The 20,941-nt window shown below is 36.5% G+C and overlaps 1 protein-coding gene across 2 annotated transcripts in view; it reads left to right on the top strand.

Annotated features, from left to right (window-relative positions):
• ptpn20 (protein tyrosine phosphatase non-receptor type 20) overlaps positions 1 to 20,496 on the top strand; it is a 53,927-nt gene extending 33,431 nt beyond the window's left edge. Inside the window, exons 30-46 of one of the 2 annotated variants that reach the window (XM_052151145.1) lie at positions 270 to 440; positions 545 to 719; positions 1,160 to 1,370; positions 1,479 to 1,516; positions 3,666 to 3,752; positions 4,298 to 4,362; positions 5,715 to 5,876; positions 5,959 to 6,133; positions 6,489 to 6,565; positions 7,189 to 7,262; positions 9,365 to 9,525; positions 11,105 to 11,250; positions 11,510 to 11,600; positions 15,792 to 16,126; positions 16,666 to 16,881; positions 18,935 to 18,997; positions 19,144 to 20,496. In XM_052151145.1, the coding sequence (XP_052007105.1) occupies positions 270 to 440; positions 545 to 719; positions 1,160 to 1,370; positions 1,479 to 1,516; positions 3,666 to 3,752; positions 4,298 to 4,362; positions 5,715 to 5,876; positions 5,959 to 6,133; positions 6,489 to 6,565; positions 7,189 to 7,262; positions 9,365 to 9,525; positions 11,105 to 11,250; positions 11,510 to 11,600; positions 15,792 to 16,126; positions 16,666 to 16,881; positions 18,935 to 18,997; positions 19,144 to 19,218 (2,322 nt within the window). In that variant the 3' untranslated portion in view covers positions 19,219 to 20,496. The other variant, XM_052151146.1, reaches the window with a different exon arrangement.
• Positions 20,497 to 20,941: the final 445 nt, after the last annotated feature.

Below are 20,941 nucleotides of genomic sequence, written 5' to 3'. Positions count from 1 at the left end.
CATTTCGGTTAGTTTTACATTGCATCTTGAGGCCAGGAACAGGAAGCAAGCATCATGGCTCCGCCCAGTGGTTGCTCAGGAAAACTGTGGAAAATTAAGCTGATGGACTAAGGAAGTCTTGCAGGTTAGGCTACTTAAACAGCCTGAAGGGGACACCAGAACATCAGCATCTCATAATGGGACCAGCATCCAAAACACAACATATGCAGGTGACCAGCTTGCAGGGATACATTTTAAAAATCTAATTTATATGTTCTTTCTTCTTTTAGGACATGTTGAAGGAGTTTGAATTGACTGTCTCACTCTCCAAATCATGGTGTGGCAGCTTTGGTTTTACAATAACCAGGAGTAAACTGGACAATTGCTATTATATCCAAGATGTACTGGATAATCCAGCCAAAGCAGATGGAAGACTGAGAGCAGGAGACAGACTTGTCATAGTACAGTTTTTTTCCCACTATTCTATTTACATCTAAGCAAAATTCAATTAATGAACATACAGATTTGATACGATTGAAATTTGATGGCATTATCTCTTTTTCAGGTGAATGGTCAAAATGTGACTAATGTCACAGATGACGTGGTTATTGGCATTCTAAGGTGCTCCTCCAAAAGACTTCATATGGTGCTGGGCAGAGCTGTGCAAAATCTACTGCCCCCACCGCCTCCTGACACATTCCAAGACATAGTTATACCCAAGACTCCATCAGGACAGTTGGGTGAGGAAATGCTTTATAGTGGGGTAGACCAGGGGCAATTGTAATGTGGCAATTACGAAACACAAAATTTCTTTAAGGCTGCTTACATTGTCGCTTGTAGCTACCATATAAGATTCTATCATGGCTATTAGGTTTTGTGCAATTTTAACACTAGTAATGAAAGGAACATATAATGGCTGAATTAAAAGATATTTAAAATATCTAATGAACATTATTTCATTGAACTACTCAGTTAAAGACTGTTCTTAACTTATCAGCTGATCTTGATCATTACAAAACTATTCACAGTTTTTAAAGTATTACAGCAATAATATTATTGCTTGGATGTGCTCTTATGGTAAATGTACATTTTCAAGTGCCCCCTGTTATGGGTATGACTCTAACAGAAGTTAGGGGCAATTGTAACATTCTGACTTCATGAATTCCATTTGTCTGTGCAGGTATCAAGCTCACAGGAGGCATTGGTAGCAAGTGGCAGGGAATATATGTCCTAGAGGTGGTTCCAAACTCACCTGCTAGTGAGGAGGGCAGCATCCAGCCCAATGACAAGATTGTTTACATCTGTGGGAAGTGCACCCTGGGAATGACACTGGAGGATGCAGTGAAAGTATGTGAGAGTGCCCCACGCAAAGTCAGATTCAAAGCCATGAGGTGAGAGCAGAAATTTAGAGTATCGTACAGTATGATTATGGAAAATCATTCATTACATGTCAGTGTTTGCTTTTGTAAAGTTTGGTAAATGTTTTTTCTTTGTTTCAGAGATGATCAACCAGTAACACCTAAAGATAAATGGAATGGTATGTGTTTGATTGAAACCACAATAGCAGTCAGTCTATTTGAATTACAGCAATAATTGACTTATAATGGGCTGAATCATATTTGATCCACAGTCTAACCCAAAGTAAAGAAAAATCTCAAAGGAGATCTCTTTAAAAAAAACATTTGGAGTGAAAAAATGGTCTCTTTTTACTTCTAAGGAATTTTAGGAGTAACATCTGAAACTTAAGGAATAATTGTTTGATCTCTGCTTATTTCACACTGAGAGTGTGTGTTTGTTGGTATCACGAGTCATATGATTATATGGCATTATAGGTCTTAACCTTCCCATGGGGAGATAACTATGGTTGTCAGTGAATTGTGTTCTCGCTAGCTCTGGGCATGTGAAAGCTGAGGCTGGGCTGCAGAGGGCAGTCGTGAGCTACGTGTTTTTTAGTCTAGTCTGAAGTTACAGTAATGAGGCGTCAAGCTTCTCCAGTGGTGCTCCAGAACAGCCCAGGCTTTCACTACACACTTCACTGGCCATTTCGATTTTTTGAGCAGATTGTGAACTCTTATTAGAGACCTTTTTCATTGGTGTCAGTCCTGAGTAATATTTGATTCTCTTAATTTGAATCTTCACTGTATACTGCCTGTGTGTGTCAGTTGTGTTGGAATTTCTGAAATAAAGTTTAATGTTCATATGGTATATTGAAATAAAATAAATAAATATATATTTTTATTTTCTGAATAAAATGTAAGTGGTGATTGCCCATGCAAAAATCACAGCTATAATACTAGGATGTTGTTAGTGGTTGCCAGAGCATAGCTATGCAGTTGATAGGGTGTAGAGGGGGGGTTGCTAGGGCATTGCTAGGAGGTTGCTAAGTTGTTCAGTAGGGTTGCTAGGTGTTTGCTTACTGGCCCATGTCAAAAGAGTCCACCAAACTCTCTATGATATTCTGGTCCATAGATATGGCTTGGGCCCCCTTTTCACTTTTTTATCATCTACCAGGTGAAAAGTGCAAGATTGATTGCTTAGAAAATAGTTGGCACTCCATATGAGGTATCAAACATGTCCAAAGCACAAACCATGTACATATAACAAAGGACAAGTTGAGCACAGAAATTTAACATTTAAAATTTAACATTTTGTTCGTCCAAAAATGAAAATTCTCTCATCATTTACACAACCTCATGCCATCTAAGATGTGTATGACTATCTTTCTACAGCAGAACACAAATAAAGATGTTTAGAATAATATTTCATCTCTGTAGGTCCTCAATATGCAAGTAAATGTTGTCCATGCCTTTGAAGCTCCAAAAAGCAGATAATGGCAGCATGAAAGTAATACATATGACTCCAGTGGTTTAATTAATGTCTTATTAAGTCATCCAGCTGGTTTTGGGTGGGAACAGACCAAAATATAACTCCTTTTTCATTGTACATCTTGAGAGCAGTCTCCTTGGCATTCATGATTTCAAGCTTGATTATACTTCCTACTGCGGAAGTGTAAGTGTAATCGAGCTTGAAATCATGATTGTGCCTAAAAACTGCAGATGTCAAGATTTAAAGTGAAAAGGAGTAATACTGTGTTATACTGGATTGCTTCAGAAGACATGGATTAACCCCACTGGAGTCTGATTGATTTTATTTATGCTGACTTTATCTGCTTTTTGAAGCTTCAAAGAACTGATCACCATTCACTTGCATTGTATAGACCTACAGAGCTAAGATATTCTACTAGAAATCTTTGCTTGTGTTCTGCAGCACAAAGAAAGTCATACATGTCTTAGATGGCATGAGGGTGAGTAATTGATAAGAGAATTTTCAATTTTGGGTGCACTATCCAGTTTCTTTCAAATCCCTAAACGTAAGCATCAGCAACAGTAAAAGTGATGCTTGCCTTAGCAAACACCATGTTTTCAGAAAATGTCATAAAGTGTTAATTAACAATAATTTTTTGTGCCTAACATGTGTACAGCCTATACATTTGTGTAGGGCCAAGTGTATTTATTGTAAAAAAATATATATATAAAAAAATAAAGGCTATACAAATAAAATAAATAATTAAAATATTTTCAGACAGTTGTAAATTGATCAAATCCTGATTTCTGAAGTACTATACATTACTCATATTCCCATAACATATCTTCTTGGTACTTATCCTCACTATTTCTCCTCTCTAGGTTTCTTTGAATGGAAGAAGGAGAAAAAGCTGTTCCCTCGCCTGGAAGAGCCCAGCTCACCTGATGTGGAGGCAGCTCCTGCGGATGGTAAAGCCTTTGGTTTCCTGTTTCCCTGTTGTGTAGGAGTTCTGTCCTGCTCAGAGGGCAGCGGATGCAGAATTAATTATTAGCAAGGGACATGGCCTCCTCTGGCCGATCAAAGTGCCTGTTCATTGTTTCTGACGAATAAAAGGCCATGCTGATCTAGTGGGCATCCGTGTTGCTAGGAGACCGCTAGCCAGGAGGTCCGAAAGCACTTGAAAAGGTGCTCATAGTTTACCTACTGTAGCTTGGAGCAGGTCATCAGCACATCTCCCCAGAATGGCAGCAAAGGAGGGGGACACTCGTGAGTTTAGGAATTGTTTTCAATTGCAATGCAGTGTTTTAGTTTCCATTTTAGCAGGAGGGATAAGCTTTAGTGTGATGCTTGAGTGGATTTTGTCATTTTTGTATGATTCCAGTAACTTGATTTATGTTCAATGAGTTTGATGTATCTTGCAGTTTTCAGGCACATAAACTCTTTCTCTCTCTCTCTCTCTCTCTCTCTCTCTCTCTCTCTCTCTCTCTCTCTCTCTCTCTCATTTCTGTTGCAGTTAAACCTGTTCCTGAGAGTGCCGTACGATTCAGGAAAAGGCTCTCTGTGACATCAGAGCAGGAGGTAACTGTCTCTCGGCCTGGTCCTATGTTGACGACATGGACTGTAATCTGACTCTAACTCTGTAATCTCTCCATGTCATTCACCTGTCAATACCTTTGTCATCATCCTCGGCACTAGATTCATAATTCATTAATTTTACTCTATTCAAACAGTAATCAGTAAATCAGTAAATACCAGAGTTGGGCTAAATTTGAAATATAAGAAATCCCTCCCTTTCAGTTGATGAGCTGGGATTTGAATCAAATTGGCCACGTCCCACAGAAAGTTGAATTTGAATTGGAATGACAGGAAGGGGAATATCTGTCTATCCATCTTTCTGTGTGTCTCTGTGTCTGTCCTATATAACTTTCAAGACGTTTTAATCTTTAGTAACACTACAATAAAGTTCTATTTGATTAGTAAATGCATTAGGTATCATGAACTGAAAATTAACCACATTTTTTACAGTATTGATTTATCATGGTTATTATTAATTTATGAAAATACAATTGTTCATTGCTAGTTCATGTTAATTCATAATGCATTAAATAATGTTAACATAAACAACATTTCATTTAAAAAATGTATATGTTGAAAATAACATTCACCAAGATTAAAGGCATATTTCAACTGAAATAAAATTCTTTCATTGTTTACTCACACTCAGATGTGAATGACTTACTTTCTTCTACTGAACATAAACAAATTTTTATAGAAGAAAAGCTTCAGCTCCACATAATGCAAGTGAATGGTGATCAGGCCTTTAAAGCACAAAAAAGCAATACAGTTAGCATAAAAGTAATCCATAAAGCTCCAGTGGTTTAATCAATGTCTTCTGAAGTGATCCATTTGATTTTGGGTGGCAACAGACCAAAATATAACTCGTTCATTGTACATCTTGCCATTGCAGTCTCTAGGTACGATCATGATTTCAAGCTTGATTACGCTTCCTAGTACTTGAGGCACATGGAGAGTGCTAGATGGAGCTATAGGAAGTGTAATCAAGCTTGATATCATAACTGCCATGGAGACTGTTGTCAAGATGGCTGTTGTCAAGAGAAAGTCTGTTCTCACCTAAAATCAACTGGATCTCTTCAGAAGATATTGATGGATTAAATGATTATGATTCAATGTATTTCTTTTAATTACATCATATTTTAATTTTACTTTCTATAAATTCAAGTTTGAAAATGCAATTCTGCATCCTGTTTGCTACCTCAATTTAAATTATTTTCAAATTCAAAATTTTATGAATTAAAAGCCATTCTCAATTAAATTCTGAATGTCACACAACTTCGTTTGCAAGTTTGTATTGATTAGATCTTAATCATACATTAAGTAAGTAATATACCCATTTCTCTTTTTTTCTGCAGAGTTGTATTGTTCAGGTGGAGTTCACCAAGCCAGAGAGGGGTGGGCTGGGCTTTGCTCTGGTGGGTGGAGTCAATGGGAGCACACTGAGAGTAAAGGATATTTGTTGCGGGGGCGTGGCCGAGCAGGATGGTCGCTTGCGAGTGGGAGACATACTTTTGGAGGTATATGCAAGTCATTCACTCAGTAATTTCTCTTCCATCCACAGATTTGGTGATACCATATAATGTACCTTATGTTTTGTAGGTGAATGGAATCATTGTGTCAGGGCTGAGCCACAGTAAAGTTGTGGATATATTGCGGAAGGCGGAGGGCACGGTTCAGTTGATCGTATGTAGGGACATCCTGCCCATGTCAACCTGCTCTGGTTCCAGCTCACCTGCAGAGGCCTCTCAAGAATTCAACACGTCAAATCGTGCAGGTCAGCAAGCCTCTGATACACTCTGCTATGTCTGTCCATCTGCTGTGCTGGGTTATCATTAGTTAGTTAGTTTGAAAGAGTTACTAATTTGATGCATCATAATGTTTTAGTAGTTTTTCTTTTTTTCTTTTATCCTAAAACTTTGTTTATTTTCATGTTTAAATTAGTGTTTACATTTTGAATTCCATAATTTCAATGTGGTCTCAGACCTTTGGGTCCCACTGTATTTTTATACAACTATTAAACGATACCTTGTACTTGATGGATTGATACCTATTTCAGAAAATGTCAAATATTGGATTTATTGGTTTAACAGTCTCCTCCTGTGATAATGCTTCATTTGCAGATGTTAAAGCACACACAGACACACACCCTGATCATGTGTCTTTCCAGCCTTCAGAATGTCATGGTCTCGGGGGGGAATGTGAGCAGGTATAAAAAACATTTTTTACTTCATTATTAAATTGTGAGGATGTAAATGGGTAGTTGACATCAACTAGTTTTGGAAGGTTGACATGTATCCCATGTATGTGTCTAACTCTCTCATCATTATTATGCATGCAGCTGATAAGACTTCATATTAATTGAGACTAGGTAGAATATTTTTTCTTTCATTTGTCACATTGCACGATAGTTTAAAATGAAATAGTAAAGGGAAAGGGGGATTAAAAATTGTGAAAAACTTAAATGAAATGATGACCATTTATACACTTTTTTTATATAAATGTATGTAAATGTTAGCCTACAATGGAGTGCATTGACATGTCACGTGTCAACTTTCCAAATAGCAATACTGAGATGATTGCTACTGTTAATTGAATCCCCTTCCCCAGAACTGAATGGACCTGGAGACAAAAGTCTTTTCTTTGTAAATGAGTTACTACTTCACGTGTTCCATCACCTAGAGAGGTTCACCTTAAAATGAATTAGCACCGCCTCCTATTTGCATCAGATGAAATAGTTAAAACTCAGATGTCAGAAAAGGTGGCCGAGCCTAGTTAACTATTAGCTTTTTTCTCTCTCTTTCTCTTTTTCTTTCTTTCTGTTGTCTGTAGGAAAGTCGAAACATTACACCTACCTTTCAGAGGTGTTGTCCGTCTCTGGGAGTAACGGACATGCTACAGGAAAGGTGAGTGTCATTGAATTCCTGCATTTATAATTTGTTGATCCTGCTGCTGTAACATGATGGGTATCATTAAATATCATTACCGGATCTGTAAGTGGAAAGAAGTTTCAATTTAGGATAGTTTCTGCTTTATTGTAAAGTATTAGATTTGAAAGTACATTCTGAATTAAACCAAACTAAATTCAAAGAGTGAAACTACAGTTTGTTTATTTATTCATATATTTTGCAAGGTGCTGTGACTTATCATTAACCATGCCATAATGACCAGTGACGTGCGGTGATGTCTTAAAGAGGCTAGGCACTGAGTTATGAAAGCCAGATTACCTGATTTATTGTTTAAGCTAATAATACGTAATAACAGTGAACATTACGCACAAGCGCGGCATATCAAGAAATGTAAAAATCAGGATGTATATCGTGTACTCTCTCTCTCTATCACAGACACACACACACACACACACACACACACACACACACACACACACACACACACACACACAAGCGTAAACAGTGAACGTAACATTACGCACAAGCGCGGCATATCAAGAAATGTAAAAATCAGTTTGTATATCGTGTCCTCTCTCTCTCTCTCTCTCTCTATCACAGACACACACACACACACACAAGCGCGTAAACAGTGAACGTAACGTTACGCACAAGCGCGGCATATCAAGAAATTTATGTATTTTATATATGTTTTATATATAATATATACGATTTTGTTAATATATCTTCATTAGATATTATTATACAAAATTCAGTAGTCAAAACACAGAACATATAACAGAACATAAGTTGTTTATTTTTTACAACATTATGTGCTTATTTTTTTTTAACAGAAGATACAATACAACAATCCTTTACCTTTTCATTGTGGTAGGTTATATACAGCTTCCTTTGCTCGTCAAGTGCAAGGTCGATTCGAGATTTTCCAAAGATTTTCAGTGTAATTTGACACTGGATGTGAGCTGACGACTTTTCATGCATGCTTGGTTAAAGCTGCGGGCAGGTTGTTCAAATCACAATATCCCGCTGAAGTCCAAACAGTCTGACTGGTTGAAAAAAGCAGGCAGGGATAGCAGTACAGCCGCTGATTGTTAGCACAGCCACATAGCCAATCTTTTCTTACATACCAATCAGTTTGAAATGATCGGATAATTTTTGGGCCCTTTTGCTGTACTAGTCAATCTAAGGCTGGCGTAGACCTCCCTCTTGCAATTAACTCATATTTGGAATTAAAATCGATCTTGGAAAAAATTCTTAATTCCGTGATTACGGCCGGTGCTGTCATTTTGATTTTGAATTTGGCGGGGATTAGGCATGTATGCTAGCTGTGGTTTAATGACGTTAGCTACGCAAATGTCCAGGAATATCTCGATTTTAATTGGTCCATGTCTGATACGTAACGGAGATGATTACGGGCATAACATATTTACGTCAAAAGGCACAGCAGATTTGTGCTTTTTGCCGTACATGTTAAAGAATACAGGATCGAAGTGCGCATGCGCAACATGGGTTTTCCGCGTGTCGTCTGCAATGAATGGACCGTAAAAGCACTGCTTATTCTACCATTTGTTTTTAGTTGATTTTGCGTAACTGCTACATTTGTCATCATAACGTCTAAACAATTGGAATAACACACATATTGCATATATAAATCACAAGAATAAAAAGTAAAAATACAAATACAAGTTTATTATTTAATAAACATTTTATTTTTGAATTTTGGCAGGGTAGGCAGTGCCTAGTTTGCCTACCCAGACCGCACGTCAGTGATAATGACTGAATTTCATTGGAAGTTTTTTCCCCGTTTGGTGTATTTAACACTGCTCTCAAAGGAATCACCACAGGGAGGCGCTAAAGAGTCGTTAATGTCGTTAGTCGTTAATGTATATACGTCCAACCCGACAATAATCACAGCTATAGCTTCTAGTCAGGTTGACCTACAAGCCGCACATGTTTTAGTACGTAGCACTTGCAATTAGCAGCTTTTTTACATTTTAGGTGGAAAAATCGCAGGAAAATCAGCCTTGCATGATAACAGGCCCCGGAACGTAGCAATGTGGTCAAGGTCTCTGCTCATTCCTGCCTCGTACCCCCTTCAGGACAGACCCACCGAAGCAGCATCTAGAACACTCCGTCATGAGCAAAGAGCATAGCCAATTAGACGGCTGGAGCAGTGACGAGGAAGAAGATGGTGATGATGATGATGATGATGAAGACAATGCTTCTGTGCCATCACCTCAGGAGACAAGTCCTTGTACAGGTAAATAAGTCTATGTTATCTGTTTGATTTTATAATTAAAGATGAAGTGTGTACTTTTTTGTAAAAATTATTTATCCTATCCCAATTTAATAAACAGAGACAGTGAAAAAACACTTGTAGCACTAATAAAATATTGCTTTGTTTATGAATCCCAACCAGACCTACACAACATTTGCTTAACCTCCTTAGACCCGAGTTTGACTGCTGTGTGCATTTTACAATTCCTTTTTTATTTTTAACTAGTAGCACCTAATAAACATGCTAAAAAATAAATAAATATATTCTAGAGCAAATTGTTTTACTAAAAATGTATGGCAACATATGTGGACAGCAGGACTAAGTTTTGAAATTTTAAATAGTACGAAGCAATTAATTTTTTTTTTTATGAAACTGCTTATTATGTTTCCAGAAGTGCTGGTCATTCATGTTTTTGAGACGTAACAGACATTCCATCAGAAATTAGCATAATTAATTCTGAAAGTAAATGCCAACATCATCCAATTACTGCCAACCATATTAAAAGAAAATTATACATTATAAATTCTGAATCTGTGTACTGAATACAAGTGTCCCATGTCTGGCAAACATGTCGAGTGGTCCAAACATCATCTGCAGCCTGAAACTGAACATTTGATTGGAAGTTTGTATAGGATACTCCCTTGCCCAGTTTTAAATACAATTTATTTTCATCCTAACTCAATATGAAAGCAATTTTTTTTTCAGCTTTTGGATGTACCCATTGATTCTCAATTTCATAATGCACAATAAATATAGTATTTCTAAGGAAAAGATGCGCTAAAATATACATTGTTTTTATCAACGTGGTGTTTCGTGATAAATTGCTCACATTTTAAAAATGGCATATGGGATGAAACTAGAGACTCTAATCTTTGGACTAAATCAGGTTTCAATGTAAAAACTTAATCAGGTGTCTTACCAGATGTAGTTTTGTTGGCGTTTCTCCAAAAGACAAACTCTGCTGTGGTTGGTGCAATGTTGTTTTGTCACACGAATCCATGTGTTTTACTCTCTACAAGTTTTACTCTCTACTGACCGCCCAGAGTCTCCTGAACTGAGATCAGTCAGTTTAAATAAATGTAAATTATGCATTATGCATACATTGCATTATGAATACATTGTCCACGCATGTGTACGCATGGTCACACAAGGTTAACGATTGAGTAGGTATTGGAGCGAGACTATCTATTTGTTTGACCAATGGAAGACAGGTGTTGGTGAAACCACTATTTCTCAGTTCCGTTGGTGAAACCATTCTTTTTTACATTCCGTTTGGTGCCGTTAAAGTCACAGAAATAAAATATGTCACCTTTAATTATCATCATATCAATTATATTTATTATAATATTTATTATTATCATGTATTTTGTCACTAATAATTAAATATTTATTAATAAATATTATTATGTATTTCGATATTATTATTATAATATGAGACGATGAGCACCAGTGACATTTTTTTAGAGATGGCTCCTTGGTTTGTGTGATTCCTAGACCTAGAGTATGGATCCTGGAAGCATCTAAAAATAATATTTGCATATGATCACTTTATTACATGAAGGTCGACCAATCGTGTCAGAAGAGGAGCTTGCCAGTCTTGCAGTGATATCGCCTTTAAAGAATGGCCAATACTCTGGCTCTAGAGTCAAAGCCCTCATCCAGGCCCTTGAACAGTTAGACAAGCATGATCTCATCAAAGAGTTTATGGTAAGTTCCTCTAGTTTTGGTAAGAGAAATCTAGCTATAGTCACTACATTGTACATGATTACATTGATGACTGATACAAGCAAACACATACAACCTCTGATTTATTTTCTTGTTGTGTGTTTCATATAAATCTGTTCATCTAAAACTCACTTTTGATACTCTGTGTTAATCTGATGTCTATAAAACACATACAATTTTCCTTTAAAGAATTATTCAAGTGCGTAAATAGAAGAAAATGTATTGCTGTTTTTACTAACAGGCCTTAGAGCATTTGAAACTCTCAGACAACTGCCTGGTTGGTAAAGCACCTGAAAACCGTGAGAAGAACAGATACAGAGATATCCTGCCCTGTAAGTCCTTCTGCTTCTCCCATCCCAAACCTTCTTTTACTAGTTACCCTATTTAACATTTGTATTGTCAGTTGTAAGAATCAATTTTCATAAGAGATTTTTATGTGTCACTTTTTCATACCATTTTGAAACCATGAGGACCACAGAGCAAAGGATGTTTGTCCAGGCTTAGATGACAACAGAAAGGCCCCTATATAACTTTTCCAGTAAACAGTGGAACACATGACACTGTAATTAAATTAAATGTAACCAATACCTGATTATTTACTCCCTGGTGTCTGACCAGTGCAGGCTATTAAGTTACATTGCTGGTGTAGACAAATATTTCTCACTGCTACCTCTTTGTAGCTTTTCAGGCCTCCTTACTCATGCAGTGCCATTTTCACACCACAGCCACTGTTATCCTGTTTGTACTCGATCAGTTTTTGCTGCTATGTGTGGTGTTTTTTTTTTGTTTAAAGCAAAACACAGAATGCTGCAGACGTAAAGTCAAACAGGAGATGTGTGACTCACAGATCTGCTTTCACTGTTAATAGGAAACATCCATTCGTGTGAGGGGTCAGAATGTAGGGTGTGATTTTTGGGCTGGTGTAGTGTATGTGGAGAGTGGGCTGTATTTGTATTGAAGAGAGGGGGTCTCTGTGTACAAGAGGCCCAATAAGACACTTCATGTGCTTGCGGGAGGCAGACTGGCCCTCGCCTGGCCTGGAATGTTTGTTTATTATCACGGCAGCTCACTGGGCTTCTGTTCCCTAAATAAAGTGCCCAGGATTGAAAAGTGTGAGGCCCCTGGGACTTAACCACTGTTATTACTGGATGCAGTTCAAGGGCCACAACCTTCTCCAAGAAGCCTGATGCCACCCCTTGTGGGGGCCGCTCTGCATGAGTTTACCTACTCCCAGCGACATTCTCTTCCCCTAACATATGCCCCCCTTCCCTTTTCATTTCATTTTTCAGACCCCTTCCTCTTCTGAGCTGTTTAACCTGTTTTCGCAAGCAGCCCCCCTTATAGAGTGTTACAGGAAAACCCAGGGCCATCAGTACACTAGCAGTACAATACTGTTAGAGGGACACCTTTAAGTCTGCACTCATGAGACAACACAACAACAATCTCTTCTGCACTTTGACTGTACAAAGCTATATCAATCCACATGGCCACACTGGGAGTATTCTAGAGCAGTGGTTTTCAACTGGTGTTGCTTCAGAAGCCAGATTTTACATTAGGCATCAATTGACCCTTCGCTAAGCCTCACCCTAAAAGTGTGTCTGATCAATCCTATGTTAGCAACTGTTGCCATGTGCACCATTTCTCTGAAAAGATTTAGCTTTTTTCCTACGAGAGTCTACAGGACAATTAGTCAACTTTATCGATAACACTGACAATAAAAAATCGTTGTCAAATAGTCGCTTAATGTCATTTAACGTAACATGAAATCATACGAAACTCTAACGATGGAGCGCGAGAGCAGCACTTCAGCTCGCACCTGACTGAGGAGAGGAAGAAAACACAGCTCACAATTAAGATGCACTCTAAAATTTCACAGCTTCAGGTGATGTAGATTGCAAACTACAAGGCAATTATAAAAAAAAATACCAAATTAGTAAATACAGACTTTCATTGTGAAATAAGCTGAGCCGGAACTGCCGCTCCACTGAAACAAAACTTGCGTGTCGAGCATCTTTAAAGGAAACATCCCGGCATTACGTCTATAATGCAGTTATATTTAATGCGTTATAGCTTTATTAAAGTTCAAATAATAAGGAAGCAGGTCATGTAAATAACTACAAATTCTGAAACTGGCATTTCGCTGTGCGGTCAGAGCTTCTTCAATGAGTTGCGCAAAGTGTACCGAACTAAGGGGAGAGACTGAAACTAAATCGGCTGATGCACTCTGTCGAAGGAATGCTCATCCCTCGAGTGCACACACTTGCTGCAGCTAGATTATAACATGATGGCTCGCAACTTATTTTATCATAATACAGTATATGTGTCACTGTGCATTTCTTATTATGAAAAAAATTGTGAATATGCAGCTTTATTAATAAGAGAGATTTTGTTTTTTGTGAGTTAAAGATGGATTGAAGTGAACAGAAAAGTGAGAGAGGGTAGTCTTCGCCCCATTATACACTGCAACAAAATATGTTTTTGATTTGTTTTGTTTTTTAGCTTGTTTTCCAATATAAATATCTAAACCTTCTTTAAAACAATATACATTTTTAGCAGCTATACTGCAGAAGAAAAAAGTTTTATTTGAGAATGTTGAATATAATATTAATAATAGAAATATTTTATAATATCTAAAAATCCTTTAAAAAAGATGCATTCAGCTGAGAAGCCGCACATAAGATATTTAGACTTGCTTTTAGAGAATAGATCTCGAATTAAAGTATTTTTGTCTTTATTGCACTCGCAAAAATACACTTATATACAAAATACACTTATACTTGTCTCTTAAAGCAAGTCTAAATATATTATATGTTGCTTCTCAAGTAAATGTATTTTTAGACTATTTTAAATGGAAAACAAGACCAAAAAAACTTGATAACAATATATTTTTTCCCAGTGAACTATTTACTGAATTAAACTTAACAAAATGTATTTTTTATTCCTTTAATTCAGTGAATGTCTTTTATAGGTATTTTTAAAAGATGTTTTTTTTTCCGGGTGCAAGCTGAATATTTGGTTAAGAGCTAATAATTAATCATTGCAATAATCGACCGAATAGTCAAATAATGGTTCTAATAATCGTTAGATTAGTAGATTATCAAAATAATCGTTTGTTGCAGTCCTATATGGGAGTAATGTTTGTTTGAGTAGTTTTAAGATGAATTTTATAGGAAGAAAAATAGATCTTTAAATAAATCTCGAAAACAGTATGCTATGGATTAAACTGTGTCAGCCCTCATTCACAAATATGTATAACATCAGCAGGGTCCCCTACATTTGCTCCAAGGTAAATTAAAAACTAATAAATTAACATTAATTCATTTACATATTGATGTATCACGACTGTGATAATCTTTTGCCTTGTTTGCCGAAAAATCTGTGTATCAGAACTGTGTAATTTATCCATTTCTTTTACAAAAATGTCAGGTAAATGCTTTACAATGTCACTCTTCATACCAGCCAACGATCATAAGCCTATTTATTTTGATATCCAAACTATGCAAAATTATATGGTTAGTTGCCGTTTATAATTTTTATTAGCATTGTTTTTCTCTAGTGTTTCTCACCCTGCTCCCCTGTTTTCACTCCTCAAAAATGTCTTGCCTTCATGACCTTCAGACAAGCTTGTTTCATTTATTTGTAGTTATTTGTTGTAACTTGGGAAAATGTGTTACTTCTTTATGGGGAAACCAACAACTTTGCATTCTTGCTAGATTAATAACACTGTTAGCTATCAAAGCCAACAAACACAATCACCTCATTGTATGGGGCCTCTGCATTCTTGGGTTTCAAATAAAATTGTGTTTTTGGAAACATATATATGATAGTAAATGCATGAGAGCTATGTTTGTTTGCTCATGCATGGGTTTTTATTGAATCTGAAAAGAATATCACTGTATACTTTCTGGTTTTCATAATAAGCGAAAATGTCGCCTTATGGGACTGGAGCAGTCACAGAGAGTTTAACTGTTGTTTTCTTATCTTATAATACTGCAAAATAAAACGGAGTGGCCCCGAAAGGTATTTGGACACTTAAGCCACACTTTAAATTTTTTTATGTATAAATCTTTTTGCATTAGATGTCAAACTAGTGACATTTATTTTAAAGAAAGATGGCAAAAACAAATTTTATTTTTACAAAAATAATTTTGTTTTTAAATAATAAAACAATGGATATAAGCTACTGTTCAAATTGAAGACATAGTTTTTGGAGACTATATGGTTGTCAGATGTTTGTGGAATATGTCCACTGTTAATGAGATAAACTTCATCTGTGGTTACTCTACTAGAACACCTGTGTGAACTTGACTACATACATCCAATAAATATAACCTTGAGACCAGTTGGTTAAAAATAATTGTGAAAATTGATGAAATCCTTCGTTTGCAGATGTCTCTTGGTTTGAATTTTAAGTGTCTTAAGTGTCCACTTTTTTGGGGGGCCGCAGTACACACTTGTACCAGATTATCATCAGTTGATCACAAGATACGATCCCTGTTTCTCTCTTCGGTTTGAACTTCCAGATGATAAAACGCGTGTTCTTGTTGGTGAGAATGAGGACTACATCAATGCCAGCTACATTCGTATGAAGGTGGGTGCAGAGGAGTTCTTCTACATCTCCGCCCAGGGCCCTTTACCTGGCACCCTGGATAACTTCTGGCAGATGGTGTGGGAGAACAAGTCTGATGTTATCGCCATGATGACTCAGGAAGTGGAACATGGCCGGGTCAAATGCCACAAGTACTGGCCCGAGAAGCTCAATGTTCCCAAAGAAACCAGCCGTTACCAGCTCATTCTGGATAACTACCAGATGCTCGGATATTTCCACATTAAGATCATCAAGATGGTGGAAAAAGAGGTTGGAACCATGTACCTGTAGAATGGAAATAGTGTATCTTTTCCAAAAAAATATTTTACACATTGTAACACTTTATAGTTACTGTTTGAAAATTGTTGCACTGCAAAAAAAAAAGAAAAACGTCATTAAAAATATCTAAACATCCTTAAAGCTAGATTAATTTACTTAAGAAGCAAATAAAATAAAATAATAAGACTTTTTAGATTACATTTCTTGAATTAAGTTTTTCCTATCCCATTGGCAAGATGTTTATTCTTGTTTTAAGCATAAATCTAACAAAATGTAGTGAAGTTTATACTTAAACATTTGTCAATAAGGTAAGAAAAAACATCTTGATTCAAGATATATTATTTTATCATACACAATTTTTTATTTCAAGTAAATGTATTATGTTTTAAGGATTTTTCTATATTTACTGAAAAACTACACAAATACTGATTATGAAAATCCAATTTTTTTAATATGTTTTCCTAATTCAATACCTCCCCAAATTGTTCATCCTCACATTCACCTCAAAATGTAACTGTGTACTTTTCCAGAGTGGAAACATTCACTTTGTGAAGCATCTGAAGTTCACCACGTGGCCTGACCATGGCACACCCCAGTCCTCGGAGCAGCTGGTGCGATTTATTCGCTACATGAGGGCTGTACATTCTAAAGGGCCAATCACGGTACATTGCAGTGCAGGCATCGGTCGAGCTGGGGTCCTTATCTGCACTGATGTCATTCTCAGTCTCACTGAGAAAGACCTGAGTGTGAGTATTTCACACAAGTATTGCACGAACACCCACAAGATTAAATGGTCAAGTAAGACAGATGTTGGCTGTTGATACAAGTTATTCTGACTAAAAAGTCATGAATTATAATAGGTTGAAAACAACCTTATAAAATGGCACTTCAGACCAATATATCGGCTACTCTGATGAATTGGACAATATTTGCCCATTTTGAGATTATCACACTGTAAAAATTTATTTTGCCTTTTAGTTATAATAATTTAACATTTTGAGTTAGGAAAATTGCCCTTGATTCATCTTGTTGAGATACTCAATTATCCAAGTTTTTGTTGGCTGAACTTGTGATAAGTTATTGAACTTCAGATCAGATGTTGGCCTCAGGTCATCAACTGGCCATTTACCATCAAATGTCAGTTTATTTAACCTCTGACAATGAAATGGCCCAAAGTACTTTTATAGTTAATATTACAGGATAATACAAGTTATTAAACTTCTATATTCAGTTTAAAATTATTTAAAATTAAGTCGTTTGAAATAAGAAAGTCATGTTTACTCATTAAAAAGACATTTAGCTCATTTAACAAGTTATACTGATTTAAGTAAAATGTATGCTCTGTTCAAACAACTTTCCCTCTTAAGTTGAACAACCAATATCGGTCGACCTCTGCTCTTAAATATTTAACCAGTCTTACTTTTTTTTATATATTATATCCTCCTGAGACCCAGCATCCACATGCATGGTCATTAATTTTTGCTTCACTATAGGCTGTGCTTCATTTAATAAAATTGAATTTAAACCGACTGTTCAGGAGACTCTAGGCTGTCATAAAAGAGTTAAAACTTTAGATGCACGAGTCATGTGACCATACAACATGGAGTTTGTCTTTTGGAGAAACGGCAACAAAACAACATCTGGTAAGAAACCTCATTAAGTTGTTACATTAACAACAGATTTAACAACAAAACAACAGGAGCCACAGCAGTTGATGAAACTCATCTTCTCTTCAGAGTTGAAACTTGACACCACGTCTTTTAAGAGTCTGCCAGGGAGATGACAACAGTCAAAGAAGTTTGTATAGTACATGTTTGTATACAAAAATTGTTCGAAATAGTCCAGATGGGTCCCCTTTCCTGTTCAGGAGTAGTAATGCCACAGACAGTAGGCCTTTTGTCCTTCTCTCTGTCTCCGTTTACGAGCCAACTGAACACTGGTGGGCGGGGCCTTGGGTGTGATGATTTTAAAATAGTGTTGATGTTGCTGTTGAGTCCGCCTTGAATTAATGAGTACCCCAAGTGACGTAGGGTTGTCGCGGAAGTAGAGAATGGGGCGATTTGGCAGCTTGGTTTCAATAAATGCTTTTGTTGCATTGGGGATTATGTTTTGAGTTCTTATATTTACAGTATTTTTTTATTGTAGAATGACCACTTATATGTTAAAATATCAAGGAAAATAAGGTGCATTTCAAACTGTTCTGCAACCAGTGCAGACAGACAGCACACTGGAGGTTAAGTCATGTTGTTAAGGGAGCATCCAATAGCTTTCCTGTGAAGCCAACTGCATTCACTACTAACATCTGATCAGAAGTTCAATTTCAGGCTGCAGAAGATGTTTGGACCACTCAACATGTTTGGCAGACATGGGACAATTGTAATCAGTTCATAGATTCAGAATTTTTCATGCAAAATCTTATTTCACATGGTTGGAAGTGATCGGATGATGCTGGCCATCAGAATTAATTATGCTAATTTCTGATGTAGTCTCTGTTACGTCTCAAAAATATGAATAAACAACACTCCTGAAAACAATTTGATTTAAAAAATCTGACTTTCTATTGCTTGGTATCATTTCACATTTCTCAAATTAGTCCTGCTGTCCACATGTGGACATCAGTTTCTAGAAAAACTATTTGCACAAAAAACCAAGATTTTAAAAAGGGAATGGAAATTCACAGAGCAGTCATGCTTGGGTCTCAGGAGCTTGCAGATCAACTTTTATATTGTTATATTTATAGATAAAACTGCACATTATTCTGATCAGGCGAATGTTTATACTAATGTTTTGCTTTTATAGATTAACGTAAGTGACATAGTAAAGGAGATGAGACTTCAGCGGCATGGCATGATTCAGACCAAAGTGAGTAAATAACGACATTCAAGAATACTTTATTTAGCATCCAAATGGGGCCTTTGCATTCATTTTACGCATCGCCCTTCCTCTGAATGTATAGATGAATAAATTATCTGGAGAGGTTTTGACAATGTCATTCTCTCTGATGTCAGGAACAGTACCTCTTTTGTTACAAAGTCTGGCTGGAAGTGTTGCAGAGCATCTCACTTCTTCATGGTAACCACTAGCAACCACAAACCTCTTCATTAAAGAATCCTTAGGCAACAATATATGTAAGGCAACAATATATGTGGTTTGAGTGGCGGAAATTATGTGAACTTTTTCTGATGTTGATCATGTGTGTGTGTCTCATATAGTATGACGACTTGTTCCACTAATCAAGTATTTCATTAAATCATAAGTAATATGTTAGATATTTATATAACAGTATGTGTGCAATATCCTTGGGATTTATATTTTTGTACCATTTTTTGGCTTAAAAACACTTATTTCATAGCCTTTCTGGACTCTTAGTCATTTTGCCTTGAATGTGTGGTAGTTTTGTTTTTAAAGACAAAATGTATACATATTAGTCACTAATTCATGTTGCTTTTAATTAATTACACAAATGTTTGCAGTATTTCTCAGATTTTTCACATTTTGAAGAATGTATACTGTAATTCAGCCTCAAACCAAGTGCATAAAATAACAAAATTATGCTTTGAACACCTCGTTATCCAAACTGAAATGTATGGTATTTTGTGGTTTTCTTACAATATTGCATTGTTTAATTTAAGTACCGGTAGCTGTTAGAGAGGCCACTAGACAGACACTTTAAGATCAATTTTAGCAAAGTGCCTTTTCATTTCTCTATGTGGACAGCTCACTGCTGATGTTTCTTTATCTGGACTATATCTGATTAAAGCATGCTGTTTTACCTCTTAGTTGACATTAGTTCAGAGCAAAAGTTAATCCAAAGAAAAAGGATTGATGCTGAGAGAGTACAAGCCACAGCCTTCTTATCTGTATGTGTAGCCTTTAAAGGTCTGCCAGCAGGCAAAATCCCTTGGAAACCAGAATTGGACAGCAGAGCAAGTATCTGAAAAAGCTGTTTGCAGGAAACATCTTCAGTCATTAGTCCCACAATATTAAGCAACATATGCGTGAATGGATTGACAGTGGCTATGGACCAATATTCTGTGATATATTCTGCAAACCGACAGCACAATAATTTGCAGCACAATAATGTCTTAAACAATGTTTAGTGTTGAGCACATCTGAGCTTTTAAAGAGGAAAATCCTTCCATGGAGTTTTATCACATTTGTTTATTAATTTGCTTTACTTTTCCACAGGCTTTGTGAAAGGGTGATCAAATCATTTTAATACTGTATTGTACTACATTATAAATGATTAACCTTGTACTTTGATTGAAAGCTCAAGTACTGTATAAGATATGGTTATGATCTTAGATGTTTCAAACATGTATTAATCTATTAATGTCCTAATTTTTACAAATAAAAAATTAGACCATCCTATATAATGTCTTTCATTATATCCTAAATATTTGCACTCTCTGAGTACTTTATTAGGAACACTATGGTCCTAATGAGCACTTTATTAGGAACATTGTCCTAATAAAGTGCCCGATGTGGTCTTATGCTATTGTAGCCCATCCGCCTCAAGGTTCGACGTGTTGTACATTCTGAGATGCAATTCTGCTCACTACAATTGTACAGAGTGGTTATCCGAATTACTGTAGCCTTTCTGTCAACATGAACCTGTCTAGCCATTCTCCGTTGACCTCTCTCATTAACAAGGCATTTCCATCTACAGAACTGCCACGCACTTGATGTTTTTGGTTTTTGGCCCCATTGTGAGTAATCTCTAGAGATTATTGTTCGTGAAAATCCCAGTAGATCAACAGTTACAGACATACTCAAAGCAGCTCGTCTTGCACAAACAATCATGCC

This window comes from Xyrauchen texanus, chromosome 20, assembly GCF_025860055.1.
Source record: "Xyrauchen texanus isolate HMW12.3.18 chromosome 20, RBS_HiC_50CHRs, whole genome shotgun sequence".
Classification (NCBI taxonomy): domain Eukaryota; kingdom Metazoa; phylum Chordata; class Actinopteri; order Cypriniformes; family Catostomidae; genus Xyrauchen; species Xyrauchen texanus.
The sequence above is the reverse complement of the archived record's forward strand: the minus strand, read 5'-3'. Positions and strand labels throughout refer to the sequence as shown.